The sequence below is a fragment of the Stomoxys calcitrans genome, chromosome 5 (genome assembly GCF_963082655.1).
Source record: "Stomoxys calcitrans chromosome 5, idStoCalc2.1, whole genome shotgun sequence".
NCBI classification, from domain to species: domain Eukaryota; kingdom Metazoa; phylum Arthropoda; class Insecta; order Diptera; family Muscidae; genus Stomoxys; species Stomoxys calcitrans.
Genome location: NC_081556.1, coordinates 96,795,786 through 96,814,733, shown reverse-complemented (window position 1 = coordinate 96,814,733; position 18,948 = coordinate 96,795,786). Strand labels below are relative to the sequence as shown.

Below are 18,948 nucleotides of genomic sequence, written 5' to 3'. Positions count from 1 at the left end.
AAAGTGCTACACACAACTGCAGTATGAGCAATATTAATACGTAGTGTATACGCAGTTTATACGTACGTGGAACCCATTTAAGGTGTAATCATCAAACCCAAACCCCAAAAGCTTGAAACTTTAATCTTAAACCATACAATGGCGAAAGGTATCTATGGTAATATTTCTACCTCATATGTAGGAGATGTGAAATTTTAATGGCTGAAATTCTTAGATACAGGATAGCTGACACAAAGTGTTATGTCAAATGACAATATTTTTATACCCACCACTTAAGGATGGGGATATATTCATTTTGTCATTCCGTTTGCAACACATCGAAATATCCATTTCCACCCTATAAAGTATATATATTCTTGATCAGCGCAAAAATCTAAGACGATCTAGACATGTCCGTCCGTCTGTCTGTTGAAATCACGCTACAGTCTTTAAAAATAGAGATATTGAGCTGAAACTTTGCACATAAACTTTTTTTGTCCATAAGCAGGTTAAGTTCGAAGATGGGCTGTATCGGACTATATCTTGATATAGCCCCCATATAGACCGATCCGCCGATTTAGGGTCTTAGGCCCATAAAAGCCACATTTATTATCCGATTTTGCTGAAATTTTGGACAGTGAGTTGTGTTAGGCACTTCGACATCCTCCGCTAATTTGGCTCAGATCGGTTCAGATTTCAATATAGCTGCCATATAGACCGATCCTCCGATTTACGGTCTTAGGCCTACAAAAGCCAATTTATTATCCGATTTTGCTTAAATTCGGGACAGTGAATTGTGTTAGGACCGTCGACATCATTCGCCGATTTGGCCCTGGTCGGTCCAGATTTGGATATAGCTGCCATATAGACCGATCCTCCGATTTTCGGTCTTAGGCCTACAAAAGCCACATTTATTATCCGATTTTGCTTAAATTCGGGACAGTGAATTGTGTTAGGACTATCGACATCCTTAGCCAATTTGGCTGAGATCGGTTCAGATTTGGATATAGCTGCCATATAGACCGATATCTAGGTTTTAGGTTTTGGGGCCATAAAAGACTCATTTATTGTCCGATGTCGCTGAAATTTGAGACAGTGAGTTTAGTTAGGCTCTTCGACGTCCTTTTTCAATTTTGCTCAGATCGGTTCAAATTTGGATATAGCTGCCATATAGACCGATCTCTCAATTTAAGGTTTTGGGCACATAAAAGAGGCATTTATTGTCCGATTTCACTAAAATTTGACATAGTGACTTATGATAGACTTTCGACATCCGTGTCGAATATGGTTCAGATCGGTTTATTTTTAGATATAGCTACTGTACTTATTAGTATTTGGTCCAAATCGGAACATATTTTGATATAACTGATATGGGGCATAAGGTATGAAAGTTTCACCGAATTTTGATGAAAGGTGGTTTACATATATATTCGAGGTGGTGGGTATCCAAAGTTCGGCCCGGCCGAACTTAACGCCTTTTTACTTGTTTTATGTGAAAACTCTTTTTATTGATTCAAATGACAAAAATGTGTGGAAATACTCTAAATTTAAGAATCCATTAACTTTTTTTCGATGTGGCCAGCTTTTGTCTTGACTATGACTATGCTCTGAGTTGGTAAAAAAAAACAAGTAAGAGCGTGCTAAGCGTGCAGGGCCAAATCTTATATACCCTCCACCATGGACCGCATTTGTCGAGTTCTATGCGCAGTTCCTCTTTTTAGGCAAATAAAGAATATAAAGAATTTACTTTCTTTTAAAAAAACCGCAATTACTTTTTGGGCAACCCAATATATCAAGTTATAGTCCGATTCGGACCATAAATGAATGGCGAACATTGTAGAAGTCATTGTGTAATATTTCAGTTCATTCGGTTAAGAATTGCGCCTGGTAGGGGCTCAAGAAGCAAAATCAGGAGACAGGTTTATATGGGAGCTGTATCAAGCTATTGATCGATTCAGACCATATTAGACACGTATGTTGAAAGTCATGAGAAAAACCGTTGTACAAAATTTCTGCCAAATCGGATGAAAAATGCGCCCTATAAAGGCTCAAGAAGTCAAGATCCTCGATCGGTTTATATGGCAACTATATCAGGTTATGTACCGATTTGCGTCATACTTAGTTATTGGAAGTTATACCAAAACACTACGTCCAAAATTTCAGTCAAATCAGATGAGAATTGCGCCCTCAAGAAGTCAAGATCCAAGATAGGTTTATATTTGAATCATACTTAGCACAGTTGTTGGAAGTGATACCAAAACACTACGGGCAAAATTTCAGTCAAATTGGACGAGAATTGCACCCTCTAGAGGCCCAAGAAGTCAAGACCCAAGATCGGTTTATATGGTAGCTATATCAAAACATGGATCGATTTGGCCCATTTACAACACCAACCGACCTACACTAATAAAAAGTATATGTGCAAAATTTCAAGCGGCTAGCTTTACTCCTTCGAAAGTTATCGTGCTTTCGACATACGGACGGACGAACGGACAGACAAACGGAAATGGCTAGATCGACTTAAAATGACATGACGGTCAAGAATACTTTATGGGGTCTCAGACGCATAGTTCGAGGTGTTACAAACAGAATGACAAAATTAATATACCTCCATCCTATGGTGGAGGGTATAAAAATGAGATGCAAGCAGCACCAATGTAGTCTGCAAATGTTTGGGAACATTTCTGTACAATGACTTTCTTCAGTGCATCCCTACAGGCATATTTGTTAGCCCTAACTAAAATAAAAATCGAGAGTAGATAAACCATGCCCATGAACATTCCACTAAGGAATAGCGGCGTATCACAGTGCGACACCTCTTTGGAGAGAAGTTTTGGCATATTACCTCACAAATGTTTCCAGTATTAGGAAGGGAAAATCACCGCTGAATATTTTTTATGATGGTCTCGCTAGGATTCGTCCCAGGCATTCAGCTTCATCGGCTGACATGCTAATCTCTGCGCTATGGGGGCCTCCTTAAGCACTACAGCTGAAAAAAAACAAGAAGGTTGCCATGGCACACTTTAAAAAAATAATACCTATGCCGACGACTTCGTTATTACCAATTCAGACCAACATATTTGTATGCCCTACACCACCACTGTGATACAGGGTATTATATATTTCGTGCATTTGTTTGCAACGCTAAGAAGGAGGAGAGCTAGACCCATTGATAAGTATACCGATCGACTCAGAATCACTTTCTGATTCGATTTAGCCATGACCGTCTGTGAGTCCATGTATTTTTGTAATCAAGGTACGTATTTGTTGTCCAATCGTCACGAAATTTTGTACATGACATTTTTTTGGCTCAAGGACGAACGTTATTGATTTGGGTAAAAATCGGTTCAGATTTGGGTATATCTCCCATATATAAGTATCGCCCGATTTGCACTCAAATGGCCGTAGAAACTACAATTTTCAACCGATCTGCACGAAATTTGCCACGGATTGTTTCATTACTTATCTTAACCTATCTGCGAGTTTTCACCAAAATCCGTTCAGATTTGGATATATCTCCCATATATATGTATCGCCCGATTTGCACTTTTATGGTCGTAGCTAGTTCAATTTTCAACCGATCTGCACAAAATTTGGCTCAGATTATTATGTTGCTGATTTTAACTTATCTGCGAGATTTCATCAAAATCGGTTCAGATTTGGATATAGCTCCAATACATATGTATGGCCCGATTTGCACTTTAATGGCCGTAGTAGGTACAATTTTCAACCGATCTGCACAAAATTTGTCGCGGATTGTTTTGTTACTAGTTTTAACCTATCTGCTAGATTTCATCAAAATCGGTTCAGATTTTGGTAATAAAATTCAATGATTTGCAAGCGTTGCTCGTTAGTAAGTCTATTCATGATGAAATGTCAAAGCATACTGAGCATCTTTCTCTTTGACACCATGTCTGAAATCCCACGTGATCTGTCAAATACTAATGCATGAAAATCCTAACCTCAAAAAAATCACCCTTTATAAATCGATCTTCTCAAAAATATGCACAACGATATGTACGGATTTTGATCGAAATTCTACATACCAAATTTAGGCAAATTTTAAATTTGTCGTTTAGCCTGCATATCCAATGTTGTGTAGGGTATCGAAAGGTCGGCTTCATCCGACTTTAGCCCGTCCTTACTTGTTTGTCTTTTAAAATGCCCCAACAAGAAAAGTTCAACGGATTAGCATCTGGCGAATGAGGCAACCATTGTGTAGACTGAAGTGCGGATGAAGAGAGATTCGTCCAAGGTGTAGGGTACATTGGATTCCTCTTGATCGAACTTTGCAACTTTTCCAACTAAAAATAATCATAAAACTCGCTGTGATTAAACACCCTCGTGGATGATTTCGTCAAAACAAAACCATACACTTCCACTGAATAAATTTTCAGAAAATTACCTTGTTGAGGCTTGCATGAACACATTAACGACGAGACATTAATTAAAAACTTTTACACGCTACTGTATTGTGCATTTTGTCAACTGGCCAGAAAAATTATCAACAACCAACAAAGAGATGCGGCAAGCTGCTAACCATAAAAAATTACCCATCATCACAATGCCCGCTGCCGTTGTGATGCCAAACAAATTAAGGGTATGTTCAAAAATATTCACACGGCGTTTTTCATGTTGCTGAAAAGCAGATTGTGTCAACAACATTTACAAAAAAAAAAGAAAAAAAAAATGATTACATTTGAATGAACATGCATGTATATGATAAGGTTTAATAACATAGAGTGGAGTGGTTAAGTTCGCTCGGACCCAATTTTGTATACCCTCCACTATGGATCGGATGTGACGAATTCTTTCAACGACTTTTTCAAATATATAAGTGCTATATCAATTTATTGGCCGATATGGACCATACTTATCATGGCTCTTAGAAGTCATAGAAAAATACTGCCTCCAAAACTTCAGGCAAATCGAGTAATAATTGCGCCCTCCAGAGGCTCAGGAAATCAAATTGGAAGATCGGTTTATACGATTACGATTCGCATTATCTTCAAAGAAGTACGATCCAATGATGCCATCTGCCCATAAACCGCAGCAAAATAAGACTTTTTCTGAATACATTGGTAGCTCTTTTAATGATTCTGGCTGATCTTCATTCCAAAATCGACACTGCTGCTTACTTACGCACTTAATGAGCCAAAAATGAGCTTCGTCGCCGAAGAAGAAGAAGCGCGCGATGAACTTTTTTAACAGAGCACGCATGGTTAAATAAGAGACCAAACTGAAGATATTGGACAATGAAACAAAACACAATACATGTGTGAGCTGTTTATACCAAAATTGCAAATCTTGCCCATGAACATTCCACTAAGGAACAAAGGCAAACTTCTCACATATCAATGAGTGCAGTCTCATTCAAGTTTAAGCTCAGTGATAAGGACCTCCTTTTTATAGCCGAGTCCAAACGGCGGAGCTTAATCAAGAAGCAAAATGGGGAGATCGGCTTATATGCGAGCTATATCAAGCTATAGATCGAATCAGACCATATAGTACACGTATGTTGAAGGCCATGGGAAAAGCCGTTGTACAAAATTTGTGCCAAATCAGATGAGAACTGCTCTCTCTAGAGACTCAAGAAGTCAAGATCCCAGATCGGACGACAATTGCGCCCTCCAAAGGCTCAAGATCCAAGATCGGTTTATAAGGCAACTATATCAAAACATGGACCGATTCAGCCCATTTACAATCCCAACCGACCTACACTTCATAAGAAGAATTTGTGCAAAATTTCAAGCGGCTAGCTTTACTCCTTTAAAAGTAAGCGTGCTTTCGACAGACAGATGGAGAGACGGACTAACATGGCTAGTTCGACTTAAAATGTCACAACGATCAAGAATATATATACTTTATGGGGTCTTAGACTAAATTAGTATACTCCAATCCTATGGCGGGAGTTATATAACAATGTGCGAACCGACAAATTGATTCAATCCTTAGACCAGTACCGGGTGGATCGGGTCCTTAGAGACTAGATAAACCATGTGCAAAGGAACAGGTGGATAAATTGCCGGTTTCAAGACATAAATATGAAGGAGAAAGTGGCACACGTCTCGCCACAGGGGGCATTTTAACGCCGCTACTTTGGATGAACACCATAAATAACCGATGCTGACTGGGGAGGTATTTGAACCCGTCTGCTATGCAGACGATTTCATGATACTTCTTAGGGGTAAGGATCCGAACCAGCTATGCGGAAGGGCCGAAAAGGTCTTGCATATGGCATATGACTGGACTAGACCAAGGGGTCCCAATGTTAACCCAAAGAAAACTGAAATATGCCTTCCACGAGGAAGACAAAGATGGGCCAATTTGACGCACCACGTTTCCTCAAGAAAACTATTTCGATGTCTGATAAGGTCAAATACTAAGAAATGATCTTGGATAGAAAACTTAATTGGAAGTATCACTTTCAGGAGCGTACTGAGAAGGTTCACAGATGTTGGGCGCTATGCAAATGGGGCCTGAATCCGACTATAGTCCACTGGCTCTACAGCAGCGTGATTAGACCAATACTTACTTACGCCTCAGTAGTTTGGTGGACTGCTATGGAGAAAAAGTGCAACATAAGGACCATACAACAGGTTCAGAGAACATGTTGTATTGGCATAGGCGGAAGGATGGACACCGCGCCCACAAGGGCCTGGAGACTATTCTAGATATGCGACCCATTGACATACAAATTAAGTGTGAGGCAGCCACTGTGGTTAAAAGACTTAAGGCGATGGGAGAATGGATTGAGGATGGAAGCAGCTCATACCATCGCGGTGTAATGGAAAAGACGATAGAAAACCTGTGAGGAAGGGAAAAGGTTTCCGATCGGATACCTGAGACGACACTTAAGGTTGAGTGCGAGGCACTGCTACCAGCGAAACAGACTTGTCCTGACGGAACCCTAGTATTGCCATCTGGAGGATCATGTTACACGGATGGATCAAAGGTAGAAGACAGAGTGGGCCTGGGGATTTACATTGAGAACCTTGGGACTGATATATGTTTTAGACTGCCTGACCATAATACGATCATGCAGGCGGACATCCGGGCGATTATGCAATACCTGAGGTGGTGTGGTACTAACAAGAGAACGTCGATAGTGAACACCTTTACGGACATTAAAATGGCCAAAAGGGCAATACCACTAGAACGGTAAGATCACGAACAATCTTGGAATGTAGGAGGGCGATGAGGATGTCACAATCCGCTTCATTTGGGTGCAGGGCCATAACGGAGTAAGAGGGAAATGAAAGGGCATACGATTTGGCGGTGAAGGCCAGAGGACTGCCGTCAATAAACTTGGTTAAGCCGAAGCCTTATGGGTCGACGCTATCTGAGTTTAGGGCGTGGGCTACGAACGCGCAACAGTTGGTAGGACGGCGGAAGTCCTAAGTGGTGATCCGGATCTTGAAAGGACGAGGCTATTTCTGAAAGGAAGTAAGACGGATCAGTATAGCTTTTGGTATCATAACGGGACACATGGGACTACTAGCTCACTTATGTAAAATCGGTGCGGCAAGTAACAGCATGTTTAGGGCATGTAGGGAAGATGATAAGACGTAGGAGCATTACACATGTCTTTGTCCGGCTTTCGCGTCTAACAGATACTGCCATTAAGGTGGGGACACAATACCAGATAAGAACCAACTTAGGGTCGTGGCATGGAAAACAATTAACGATTTTGTAAGTAGCACCGAATTCCTAATTTAGATTTTCTTTTTCGAGGTTAGTTTTTATACCGAACACCGTAGGATGGGGATATGCTAATCTAGTCATTTCGTTTGGGACATCTCGAAGTATATAAGTCTAAGACCCCATTAAGTATATATTGGATTGCCCAAAAAGTAATTGCGGATTTTTTAAAAGAAAGTAAATCCATTTTTAATCAAAATTAGAATGAACTTTAATCAAAAATACTTTTTTTACACTTTTTTCTAAAGCAAGCTAAAAGTAACAGCTGATAACTGACAGAAGAAAGAATGCAATTACAGACTCACAAGCTGTGAAAAAATTTGTCAACGCCGACTATATGAAATATCCGCAATTACTTTTTGGGCAACCCAATATATTCTTGATAGTCTGGACGTTCTGAGTTCATCAAGCCATGTTCGTCCATCCGTTCGTCTGTCAAAATCACAATAGTGATTGAGCTAGCCGATTAAAAATTTTGCACAGATACTTAATATTGATGTAGGTCGTTGGGGATTACAAATGGCTCATATCGTTTCAGATTTAGATAAAGCTCCCATATAAACCGATCTCCCGATTTGACTTCTCGAGTCTCTGGAAGCCGCAATTTTTGTTCGATTTAACTTAAATTTCGAATGTAGTATTCTGTTATGACTTTCAACAACTGAGCCTAGTACAGTCTAAATCGGTCTATAACCTGATAAAGCTCCCATATAAACCGATCTTCCAATTTGATTTCTTAAGCCCCTAGAAGCCCCAATTTTTGTCCGATTTGGCTGATATTTTACTTGCTGTGTTCTGTTTTGACTTTTAACAACTGTGCATAGTACGGACCAATTAGGTCTATAACCTGATATCGCTCCCATATAAACCGATCTCCCGATTTGATTTCTTGAGTCGTTACAAGCCGCAATTTTTGTGCGATTTGGCTGAAATTTTGCATGTAGTGTTGTGTTACGACTTCCAACTACTGTGCCAAATACGACCAAAATCAGTCTATAACCTGATGTAGCTCCCATATAAACCGATCTCCTGATTTTATTTCTGGAGTCGTTACAAGCCGCAATTTTTGTCCGATTTGTCTGAAATTTTGCATGTGATATTCTGTTACGACTTCCAACAGCTGTGCAAAATACGGCCAAAATCAGTCTATAACCAGATATAGGTCCCATTAAAACCTATCTCTCAATCATCCTTGTTGGGTTCCTATAACCTTTAATTATTGCTGATTTGACAACAGTTCAAAAGGTTTTTGGTGAAATATCATGGTGCGAAAGCGACATATGTATGTCGCATGGCTAAAATATTTTTATATGAATTATATTGTACATGACCTTTGTGGGTCTGTGAGATCGATCGAATGGCCCTTAGACCCTTAGCCCCGAATATTGACTTCTGATTCGTGTTACTGTAAAATATTTTTCATTTGAGCCCCATATTACCATAGTCAGCAGATGTGTCTGGTTTGGTAGGTGTGCGGCGTCCACCCAGAGACTTTGCTCTGAAAAAAAAAAAACAGATTCGTGATCTATTCTAAAGTACTTTTTTATTGAGCCCATATTGCCTAGGTCAGAACACATGCCCAATTTGAGGGTCTTATTGGTGTGAGGTGGCCATCTAGGGGCTTGGACCTGAAAGTTGATATCAAATTCGTGCTCTACTTTACTCTTTGTTGGTCTGTGAGATCGCCCAGAGGTTTTTGGGTCCTTTTAGTTTGGAAGTTAGATGTACTACATTCTGAACGCCTTTATTTGTGTCGGATATTATTCCCATGGGTGATTTCCAAGTGGAACGTCCCCGCATACATTTGGCCTCGAACGAATATATAAAATTCGTTCTCTACATCTATTCGTTTGAGTCACATATTGACATGGTTCGTAAATATGTCCGATTTGATTTCGACGGTGGATTGGGGTAGCCAGACCCTTTGTCCCGGAAATGAGTATCACATTCGCACTCTACTCCCAAATAAATTTCATCAGAGCTCCATATCGTCGGCAAATATGTCCAGTTTGACGACAACCAGACACTTATGCTTGAAAACATATTAGCATCGTGTTCTACTATCAATTACCTATATTTTTAACTCCATATTGCTATTGGTTTAGTGGGAGTTGAGATAAGGTGTCCCCCAAACACTTGGTCCCACATATAGAATACCAAATTCGTTTTCAACTCTCAAATACATTTCATTTTAAGTGTGGCCCTTGAAAAAATAACAGTTTCGTGTTCCACTTGCAAATACCTTTCATTTGAGCCCAATATCAGCTAATACGTCCTATTTGGGGGTTATTATGGGGGTGAGATAGCCCCTAGACCCTTAGTCCGCAATTTTGACTTCTGATTCGTGTTACTGTCAAATATTTTTTATTTGACCCCCATATTACCATAATCAGCAAATGTGTCCGATTTGTCGGTGTTTGGGGGTGCGATGGCCACACAGATTTTTGGGCCTGAAAAAAATCTGATTCATGCTCTATTCTAAAGCACTTTTTATTTGAGCCCATATTGCCAAGGTCAGGAAATATCTCCAAGTTTTAAGTCTTATTGGAGTGCGATGGCCTTCTAGGCACTTGGACCCTAAGGTTGGTATCAAATTTGTGCTCTACTCCGGAAGATCTTTTATTTGAGCTCCGTATTGCCATGATTGATAAATAGGTCCATTTTAGGGGGTGTTTTAGATGTGGAGCGTTCCCATAATCACTTGATCTCACATTTGGATATCAAATTCCTTTTCAACACTCAAATACCTTTCATTTTACCTCTATATTGTAACGATTGGTATATACATATATCCATTTGGTGAGCTTTGGCGGCCACTGTAGCGCAGAGGTTAACATGTCCGCCTATAACGCTAAACACCTAGCTCGAATCCTAAGGTGATCGTCAAAAAAAATTTTCAGCGGTGTTTTTGCCCTCCCAATGCTGGCCAAATTTATGAGGTACTATGCCATTGAAAACTTCTCTCCAAAAGGTGTCGCACTGCGGCACGCCGTTCGGACTCGGCTATAAAAAGGAGGCCTTTATCATTAAGCTTAAACTTGAATCGGACTGCACTCATTGATATGTGAGAAGTTTGCCCCTGTTCCTTAGTAGAATGTTCATGGGCAAAATTTTCATGTTTGGGCTTTGGCGGTGGGGCTGTCCCCTCATCCACCCCACCTTAATGTTGGATACCAAATTTTTGTGTTAAGGTTACTATAAAAGATCAAAACAAATCACTTCAATTGGTTCACCATCTCCGAGGTCTGGCTTTTTTGAAAATTCCGGTAAAGGTCTTATCCATCAGAACCTCAAATCCATGTTAACATAACCCCTTTCCAAATTAGTTTTTTTAGAAGTAATTTTAACAAACCTATTCCCAAATCTACTAATACTATTACATAAACCTCTTTTAGTACGACCCCATCGAATAATCATGAATAAGTACTTGTCCGACCAAAAAAGTTTACGAGAATACATTGCCTAAATAAATGTACAAACTAACATAAAAAAGCAAAATAAAAAACAATGTATTTTTGTTGGGAATTTCTTTTAGGGGCGCGATAAAAAATGTCATAAGGCTAAAAATTTCTGGCATAACTTAACGCCCTTGTATGTTATGCCTAACAAACGACTAATAACATGTTGTTCACTCCATTAGCTTGGACCTTTTTGTTGTCATTGTTCAAAACATTTTCCTGTACTTGCCAAAAATGGCAACTGGGTTGTCTTTGAGTGATATGGCACCACCTTTGCATGTATAAAAAAATATATATATTTAAAAATTTGGATGGGTTGACAAGGTTATGGGAATCTTTTAATATGTTTGGTTGAGGTAGCTTACCTAGCAACAAATGCTGCAAAATTAAAACATTTTTTTATTCTAAGTCCAATGCAAAAAATATTTCCAACAAGATCTTCTTGTGAACTTCCTCATTCATACATTCGGTTTTTTGTGCATTTATTATGAACTCAAACATTTTAAAGTGAGAATGTTCGTGTGCCGCACCACGGCGTTCCGGGAGTTTAAACCATAAACTTAGTTTCGTCTTTGTTTTCAGCCCGACCCATGAAGGAAGATGAAGAGATGAAAAAATCTAGTCAGACTTTAATTTTTAATACCTAATGAAATAGCGAATATAATCTTATAAGATTTTCTTCCGATTGGACCTACTACAGCTTTAAGAGGCCAAAACGGATAAAAGTTATATATATAGGAGCTATATCTGAATCTGCATCGTTGTTGAAGAAATTGCCAACGTACTAGGACTCTTCTTCTCTTCTCTTCTTCTTAGCGTTGCAAACAAATGCACAAAGTTATAATACCCTGTAGCACAGTAGCGGTGTAGGATATAAATACAGGAAGGATGGGAGCGTGCGAATGCTTCCTCGGAGCGTAAGCCAACACTCAATCAAGTATCCACTTCTTAAGTGCTAAACATTGGTGCTTCATACCTGTCTTGCATAATATCGCGTTGAAGATGTTATCGCGTCTCTCGCCGAATTAAATCAGCCTTAAACACGTATTTGAAAAGACGCCCCAGAGACTAATCTGCAAATCTACCAAGATCGGATCACCTTACCTAGGATGGCAAGACTGCCCATTTAGAACTGGTCATGAGCAGAGCAATTGGTCGATCGTCTCTTCTTCATGCTCATCGAGACATCGCCTACACTATTCATGGTGCGGGACTCCCATGCGCGCGAACATATGACCTATCGCACAGTGTCCTGTTATGACTCCTGTAATCGCACTCAGTGACCCCTTATCGAGCCCCAATAACTACTTCGTCCTCTTCCGCTTAATAGCTGGCCAGTGTGTGCTGGCTATCCGACAACCATCCACAGACTCCCACCCTTCCACCATTTTCGCACTGACCTTCTCCTTTACAACGTTCAGTCGTTCGATAAATGGCACGACTGGCCACAGCTCTAGAGGATCTCCTCGCGGCATAATCGGACGCCTTCTCATATCTCAGGACACGACATCATTAGGCAAGAGCTCGGTTAGGGCCCCCCAAATACTCCGCCAACTACGTCATCCATTTTGAATTCAAGTCCTTGAAGGCAGCCATACTTCCAACATATATCCTTAGTTTCAAACGTGGCAGTTCCATCCTCCGCATGTCCTTTGCGGCCAACGTAATGGCACAGCCCTCCGACAGAATGATCGTATACTCGTCCGGCAATCTATAACTGGCATACCGATGTCGATCGTCTCAGAGTAAACCACTAATTCCGCCCCTGACTCCATCCTTGAATTGTCATTGAAGACCGAGGTTTTATTCAACTAAAACACAGCATTCGCTTCCCACTCGTCCCTTCCGGGAAACCGAAATCTACCCAGCCTACCTGCCTGGGCGCCTTCACTCATCTCAAGCGCTGCATTAGCGGCACAGGCCTGAATATATACCTCAACAGGTTGTAAATCGCCTCCAGACCCGCCTGCAGACCCGCCTGTCTTAACGCTCCCATGATCCCGACGCAGGCCAGTGTCTATACCTTTCTAACTTCCTCGATCCGTGTACTCTTCTCCACAGCCTTTCATTATACCAGTGATTCAAATATCAGTACTGGCATCACATTGGCCGTGTACATCCAGTACATAATCTTCCGGCTAATTCTCCACTTCCAACTGAACATCCTACGCCATCTTTCCTCCGTATTCCTTGTTCAGAATAGTTTCGAATCGTGGACTAGGCCTATGAATTTACTTTGGTTTATTTTTCCCACCTTGGGGATAAAAACCATTTCAGACCACCCTCCATAACGCGTCATGGGCAATGCTAGGCTCGCCCTAAAAACCAATTTCAGCCATATCCGATTCACCCCAAAGGACTCCTGCTGCAGCGCTGGGATTCTCCTGTTTGGGCCTGCCAATATAAACGGCTGGAAGGTGCGAATCGCCCCTCCGATGTGTTATTTCTTGGATTCAGCCCTTGTGGGTATTACGATGTCCTGAACGTCGTTCTCTTCTTGGCGGCCTGGCAAATGTTTTTCCATCATCCCTCCTTTGGGATAAAAATCAACTCGGACTACCCTTCATGACTTTTGTATGTAGAACAGTGCCAAGCTCGCCCTAAAATCCAATTCCAGTCATGTCAGAATGACCCCAAAGGACTCTTGCTGCAGCGCTGGGATTTTCCTGTCTGGGCCTGCCGATATAAACGGCTACAAGAAGCGAATCGCCCACGCTAACTTTCTCTCGTCAATGATGTTTCCGATGTGGTATTTCTTGGATTCAGCTCTTGTGGGTATTACGATGTCCTGAACGTCGTACTCTTCTTGGCGGCCTGGAAAATGTTTTTCCATCATCCCACCTTTGGGATAAAAACCAACTCAGACCACCCTCTATGACCTTGGTATGTAGGACAATGCCAGGCTCGCCCTAAAAATTGGTTCCAGGATTGTCTGAGTGACACCAAAGGACTCTTGCTGCAGCGCTGGGATTTTCCCGTCTGGGCCTGCCGATATAAACGGCTGGAAGGGGCGAATCGCCCACGCTAACTTCTCCTAGGCAACGATGCCTCCGATGTGGTCTTTCTTGGATTCAGCCCTTGTGGGTATTACGATGTCCTGAACGTCGTACTCTTCTTGGCGGTCTGGAAAATGTTTATCCATCATCCCACCTTTGGTATAAAACCCAACTTGGACCACGCTCCATGACCTTGGTATGTAGGACAATGATAGGCTCGTCCTTAAACTTAGTTCCAGCCATGTCAGAGTGACCCCAAAGGACTCTTGCTGCAGCGCTGGGATTTTCCCGTCTGGGCCTGCCGATATAAACAGCTGGAAGGGGCGAATCGTCAACGCTAACTTCTCCTCGTCAACGATGTCTTCGATGAGGTCTTTCTTGAATTCAGCCCTTGTGACTATTACGATGTCCTGAACGTCCTATTCTTTCTGGCGGCCTGGAAAATGTGTTTTCATCATTAGTTCCACCGTCTCGTGGTTGTTCTTGGTGTAAGTGCCGTCTTCTCTCCTAAAAGAGGTTTGAGTGTTAGGATCTTTGGAAAGCTCTTTGCAATATCAAGACGCTTCATTAGTATCCTCTAATTCTCCGCAGAATTTCGCCCAGGAAGTCCTCTTGGCTCTCCTCGTCTCCTTCTTGAGCCTGCCTATGGGCTCACGATATTCGTTTCAGCTGTCTGCAGTGTTCTCCCTTTTCGTCTCCTTCTTGAGCCTGCCTATGGGCTCACAATATTCGTTTCAGCTGTCTGCAATGTTCTCCCTTTTCCCCTTGTTCTGCTTTGCTCCCTTAATACTTCAGTTCTGGTGTCCACCATTATTAGTTCGCCTTGTACGGGGTTACCCGCATGGCAATCTGGCTATGCAAAAAAACCCAAGAGGGAAAGATTTCCCTCTTGGGTTTTTTGCATGATTTGGCAGCGTAATACGATTATGAGGTCTATAGTGGATTTACCAGGTCTAAGTCCTCGTTGTTAAGGCCTATTTATCCCATTGACTTTAGATTTAAATCTCTCATACAGTATGCTCGAAATAATTTTGTACGCTATTAAATAGAAGGAGACCTCTATTCCTCAATAGCTGGTACGCACTATTTTGTCTCTCTTCTAGTGTACGGAAACTACTATCCAGGGGTTATTCGATAGGCTTATACATGCACCACATCAAAATGTCTCCTCCGGTTTCCAATAGTCCAGCTGGTAACTCACCGGCTCCTGCTGCATTGTTGTTCTTCAGACTATTGCTACATTGAACACATTATGACTTGGACGTATATTTTCTATGCCGTCATCGAAAACCAAGAATCGGAACCTAACATCTGGGAAAATTTTTCTTTTCATGTCTCTGCAGGAAGATGGATATGCCTTTGCTAAAGCCAATGGTTTAATGTCTAATTCCTTGGTAGAGTTTCAGGACTTCATTCTGACTTCTAGACATCTCGATTTGCTCACTTTCACTTCTTTCTGCGAAATGGAAGTTTCTCCTCCCTCCTTTGCTCTCGATGCCTCTCATTCGCTTAGCCCGTTGCCAATCAATTAGGAATTGCTTCGCATTTCGACACTCTTTTTTGTACAAGTCACGCGCCGTTTTCCATAGAGTAGGCAAATGCCTTCCAACTATCACAATGTGATCAATTTTGTCTCTCACAATTTTATAGCGAGACAACCATGTGGCCTTGTGAATATCGCCATGTCAAAAATTCCGTTCTGTTGCCTAATTATTATGAATTTTTTTTTTTGATATTTCTAAACTTAAAGTATTAAAACTTTAGATAATTTTCTGCTTTTTCTTTGGTCAAAAAATGTTTATTCTATAAAAATTTTCATTGACTTTCTTCAACAAATATGTAAATGCATTGAAATTATTCTCCTTTATCTATTTACAGGCGTCGGTGTTGTCCTTGTAACAGTTAGTGGTGCTGCTTGGCGTATGACCGCACCTGGTGGTCCTCCTTGCCTGGGTTTGGGTTCCAGTGTAGACTTGGGCAGATGTGGCCGACGGCCATGCAGTCGAGGCGGTGGTGCACCGCAAGGTCTCCTATATCCGGAATTTCAGCATAGACCACCGCCACCCTCATACCAGGCCAGCATGCAAGAGTATCGTTTGAGGTAAGTGCAGACAAAAGTTTGTCATTTTCTCTATACCCCTCTATCTCCCTCCAACTTTTCGAAATAGTGGGAACAGCAACAACAGCTTAATGACATCGGAAACAACAAAGTCTTAAAAAATATAGACACACACACACACACCTACTCGCAACAACAACAAATGGGATAACTACAAAAAGGACCCTCTGACCATAAAATGTGGCTAACCACATAATGTGGTTGCTTTAAAAAGGATTTCAATACATAGAGGGTTAGGTTAGCGGGGTAATGGGGGTGTGTGGCGAATTTTGGCAAAGTCCAGCTGGGAGTGCCTTGCATGCTTGCCGGTTTGAAAGCGTACAATGCAGACCTTCTGTAATGGATTGTATCCGCTTGTCCGTTCGTCTATTGTTGAAACCAATTTAATCGAAACGATTTCTATGTTGGTCCTTTGCTTTGGGGTGCTGCATTGTGTGCACAAAAGAAGCAAAATTTTGCAAGTATTGTTAATGATTGCATGTCCTTGTGTCATTTATTACAGAGTTTCCTTTAGACATTTTGTGTCGTTACTTTTTGCCAAAAGGAAGGCTATCGTTGTTGTTGTTGTTGTTGCCATTATATATCCCTTCTCTATGCTGGTGAACTTAAAAAATGGCAATTAATTTACACAAATTGTTTTTGTGTTCTTTTGTATTTACTGCCCCTGTCTCACTCTCTCTCTATCTTTCTCTCTTACTGTGCAGACTTTTACTTTTGGATCGAGATCGCCAGAATGGAGTAGTTCGTGGCAGTTCGCCGCCGCCCACTTATCGTTCACATGCCGGAAGTTTGCTAAGGTAAGGATAAATTTATTTTAAATACTGGCAATAAAATACCAAAAAACAAGTTAAGCACTGGAAAAAAAAAGAAACTTCCAGACGAATTGCTTTGTATTGTGGTCATTTTGGATTTGGCCAAAGAGAATGAGCAACCTAATTTCAAGCAAATAATACAGTAGGGCTGGTCAGTTGGGTCTTTGTTGGAGAGGGTTGGCTCGGAGTTAGGGTTCATTAGGAGGGTTATCAATCAAATTGCCATCAGTGGGCCAAAGGAAATTGCAACATGTAACGAGATTTATACCACTTCGTAATTGTGGTGCAAGGGATAATTGTTTCGGCTAGGTAATTATAGAAAATTACTTTATAAGGTTTTCCATAGAGTAGGCAAATGAAAGATAATCAAGAGTAGAGTACGAATTTCATAATAAAAGTTAAGTCCAAGTACCTGGAGGGCCGCCCCAGCCCCAACACCCCTTATAATCGAATTATTTGACCATCATGACAATATGGGACTCAAATGAAAGGTATTCGGGAGTAGATTACGAATATGGTCAGGAAGTAGGAATAGGCTTTATAATTTGTTGATAACGGAAGGGGGCGGACCCTCCACCGTTGCCCCAAAAACACCACCCAAAATCAAAAGTGGACCGATAAAGACAATATGGATATCAAATGAAAGGTATTGAAGAGTAGAATACGAATATGGCATTGACAAGTAGGAGCGGGTTAAGTTCGGCCGGGCCGAATCTTATTGGGTTGCCCAAAAAGTAATTGCGGATTTTTTAAAAGAAAGTAAATGCATTTTTAATGAAACTTAGAATGAACTTTAATCAAATATACTTTTTTACACTTTTTTTCTAAAGCCAATATACCCTCCACCCTCCACCATGGATCGCATCCGTCGAGCTCTTTGCTTAGTATCTCTTTTTAGGCAAACAAAGAATAATGAATATGGACGGAGGAGGAGGAGGAGCTATATCAAGTTATAGTCCGCTTCGGGGCTCAAGAAGCAAAATTGGGAGATTGGTTTATATTGCAGCTATGTCAAGCTATAGATCAATTCAGATCATATTGCACACGTATGTTGAAGGCCATGGGAGAAGTCGTTGAACAAAATCCGTGCCAAATTGGATGAGAATTGCACTCTCTAGAGGCTCAAGAGCTCAAGATCGCAGACCGGTTTATATGGCAGCTACATCAGGGTTTGGACCGATTTGGACCATACTTCGCATAAATGTTGGAAGTGATACCAAAACACCACGCGCAAAATTTCAGTCAAATTGGATGAGAATTGCTCCCTCTAGAGGCTCAAGAAGTCCAGACCCAAGATCGGTTTATATAGCAGCTATATCAGATTATGGACCGATTTGAACCATACTTAGCACAGTTGTTAGAAGTGATATTAAAACACTATGCGCAAAATTTCAGTCAAATTGGATGAGAATTGCTCCCTCTAGAGGCTCAAGAAGTCCAGACCCAAGATCGGTTCATATGGCAGCTATTTCAGGTTATGTACCGATTTTAACCATACTTCGCACAGTTGTTAGAAGTGATATCAAAACATTATGTGCAAAACTTCATTCAAATCGGACGAGAACTGCGCCCTCTAGAGGCTGAAGAAGTCAAGACCCAAGATATGAAAGCTCAAGAAATCAAGACCCAAGATCGGTTTATATAGCAGCTATATCAGAATATGACCGATTTGAAACACACTTCGCACAGTTGTTGGAAGTGATATCAAAACAATATGTGCAAAATTTCAGTCAAATTGGATGAGAATTGCGCCCTCTAGAGGCCCAAGAAGTCAAGACCCAAAATCGGTTTATGTGGCAGCTATACCAGGTTATGGATGATTTGAACCATACTTAGCACAGTTGTTAGAAGTGATATTAAAACACTATGCGCAAAATTTCAGT

The 18,948-nt window shown here is 41.1% G+C and overlaps 1 protein-coding gene across 3 annotated transcripts in view; it reads left to right on the top strand.

The window, feature by feature from the left end:
• The window catches only part of LOC106080903 (uncharacterized), a 562,885-nt gene that overhangs the window by 520,471 nt on the left and 23,466 nt on the right, over window positions 1–18,948 (top strand). For all 3 annotated transcript variants that reach the window (XM_059369019.1, XM_059369021.1, XM_059369020.1), the window contains 2 exons: window positions 16,013–16,235; window positions 16,958–17,050. In XM_059369019.1, the coding sequence (XP_059225002.1) occupies window positions 16,013–16,235; window positions 16,958–17,050 (316 nt within the window). The remainder of the gene's footprint in view (window positions 1–16,012; window positions 16,236–16,957; window positions 17,051–18,948) is intronic.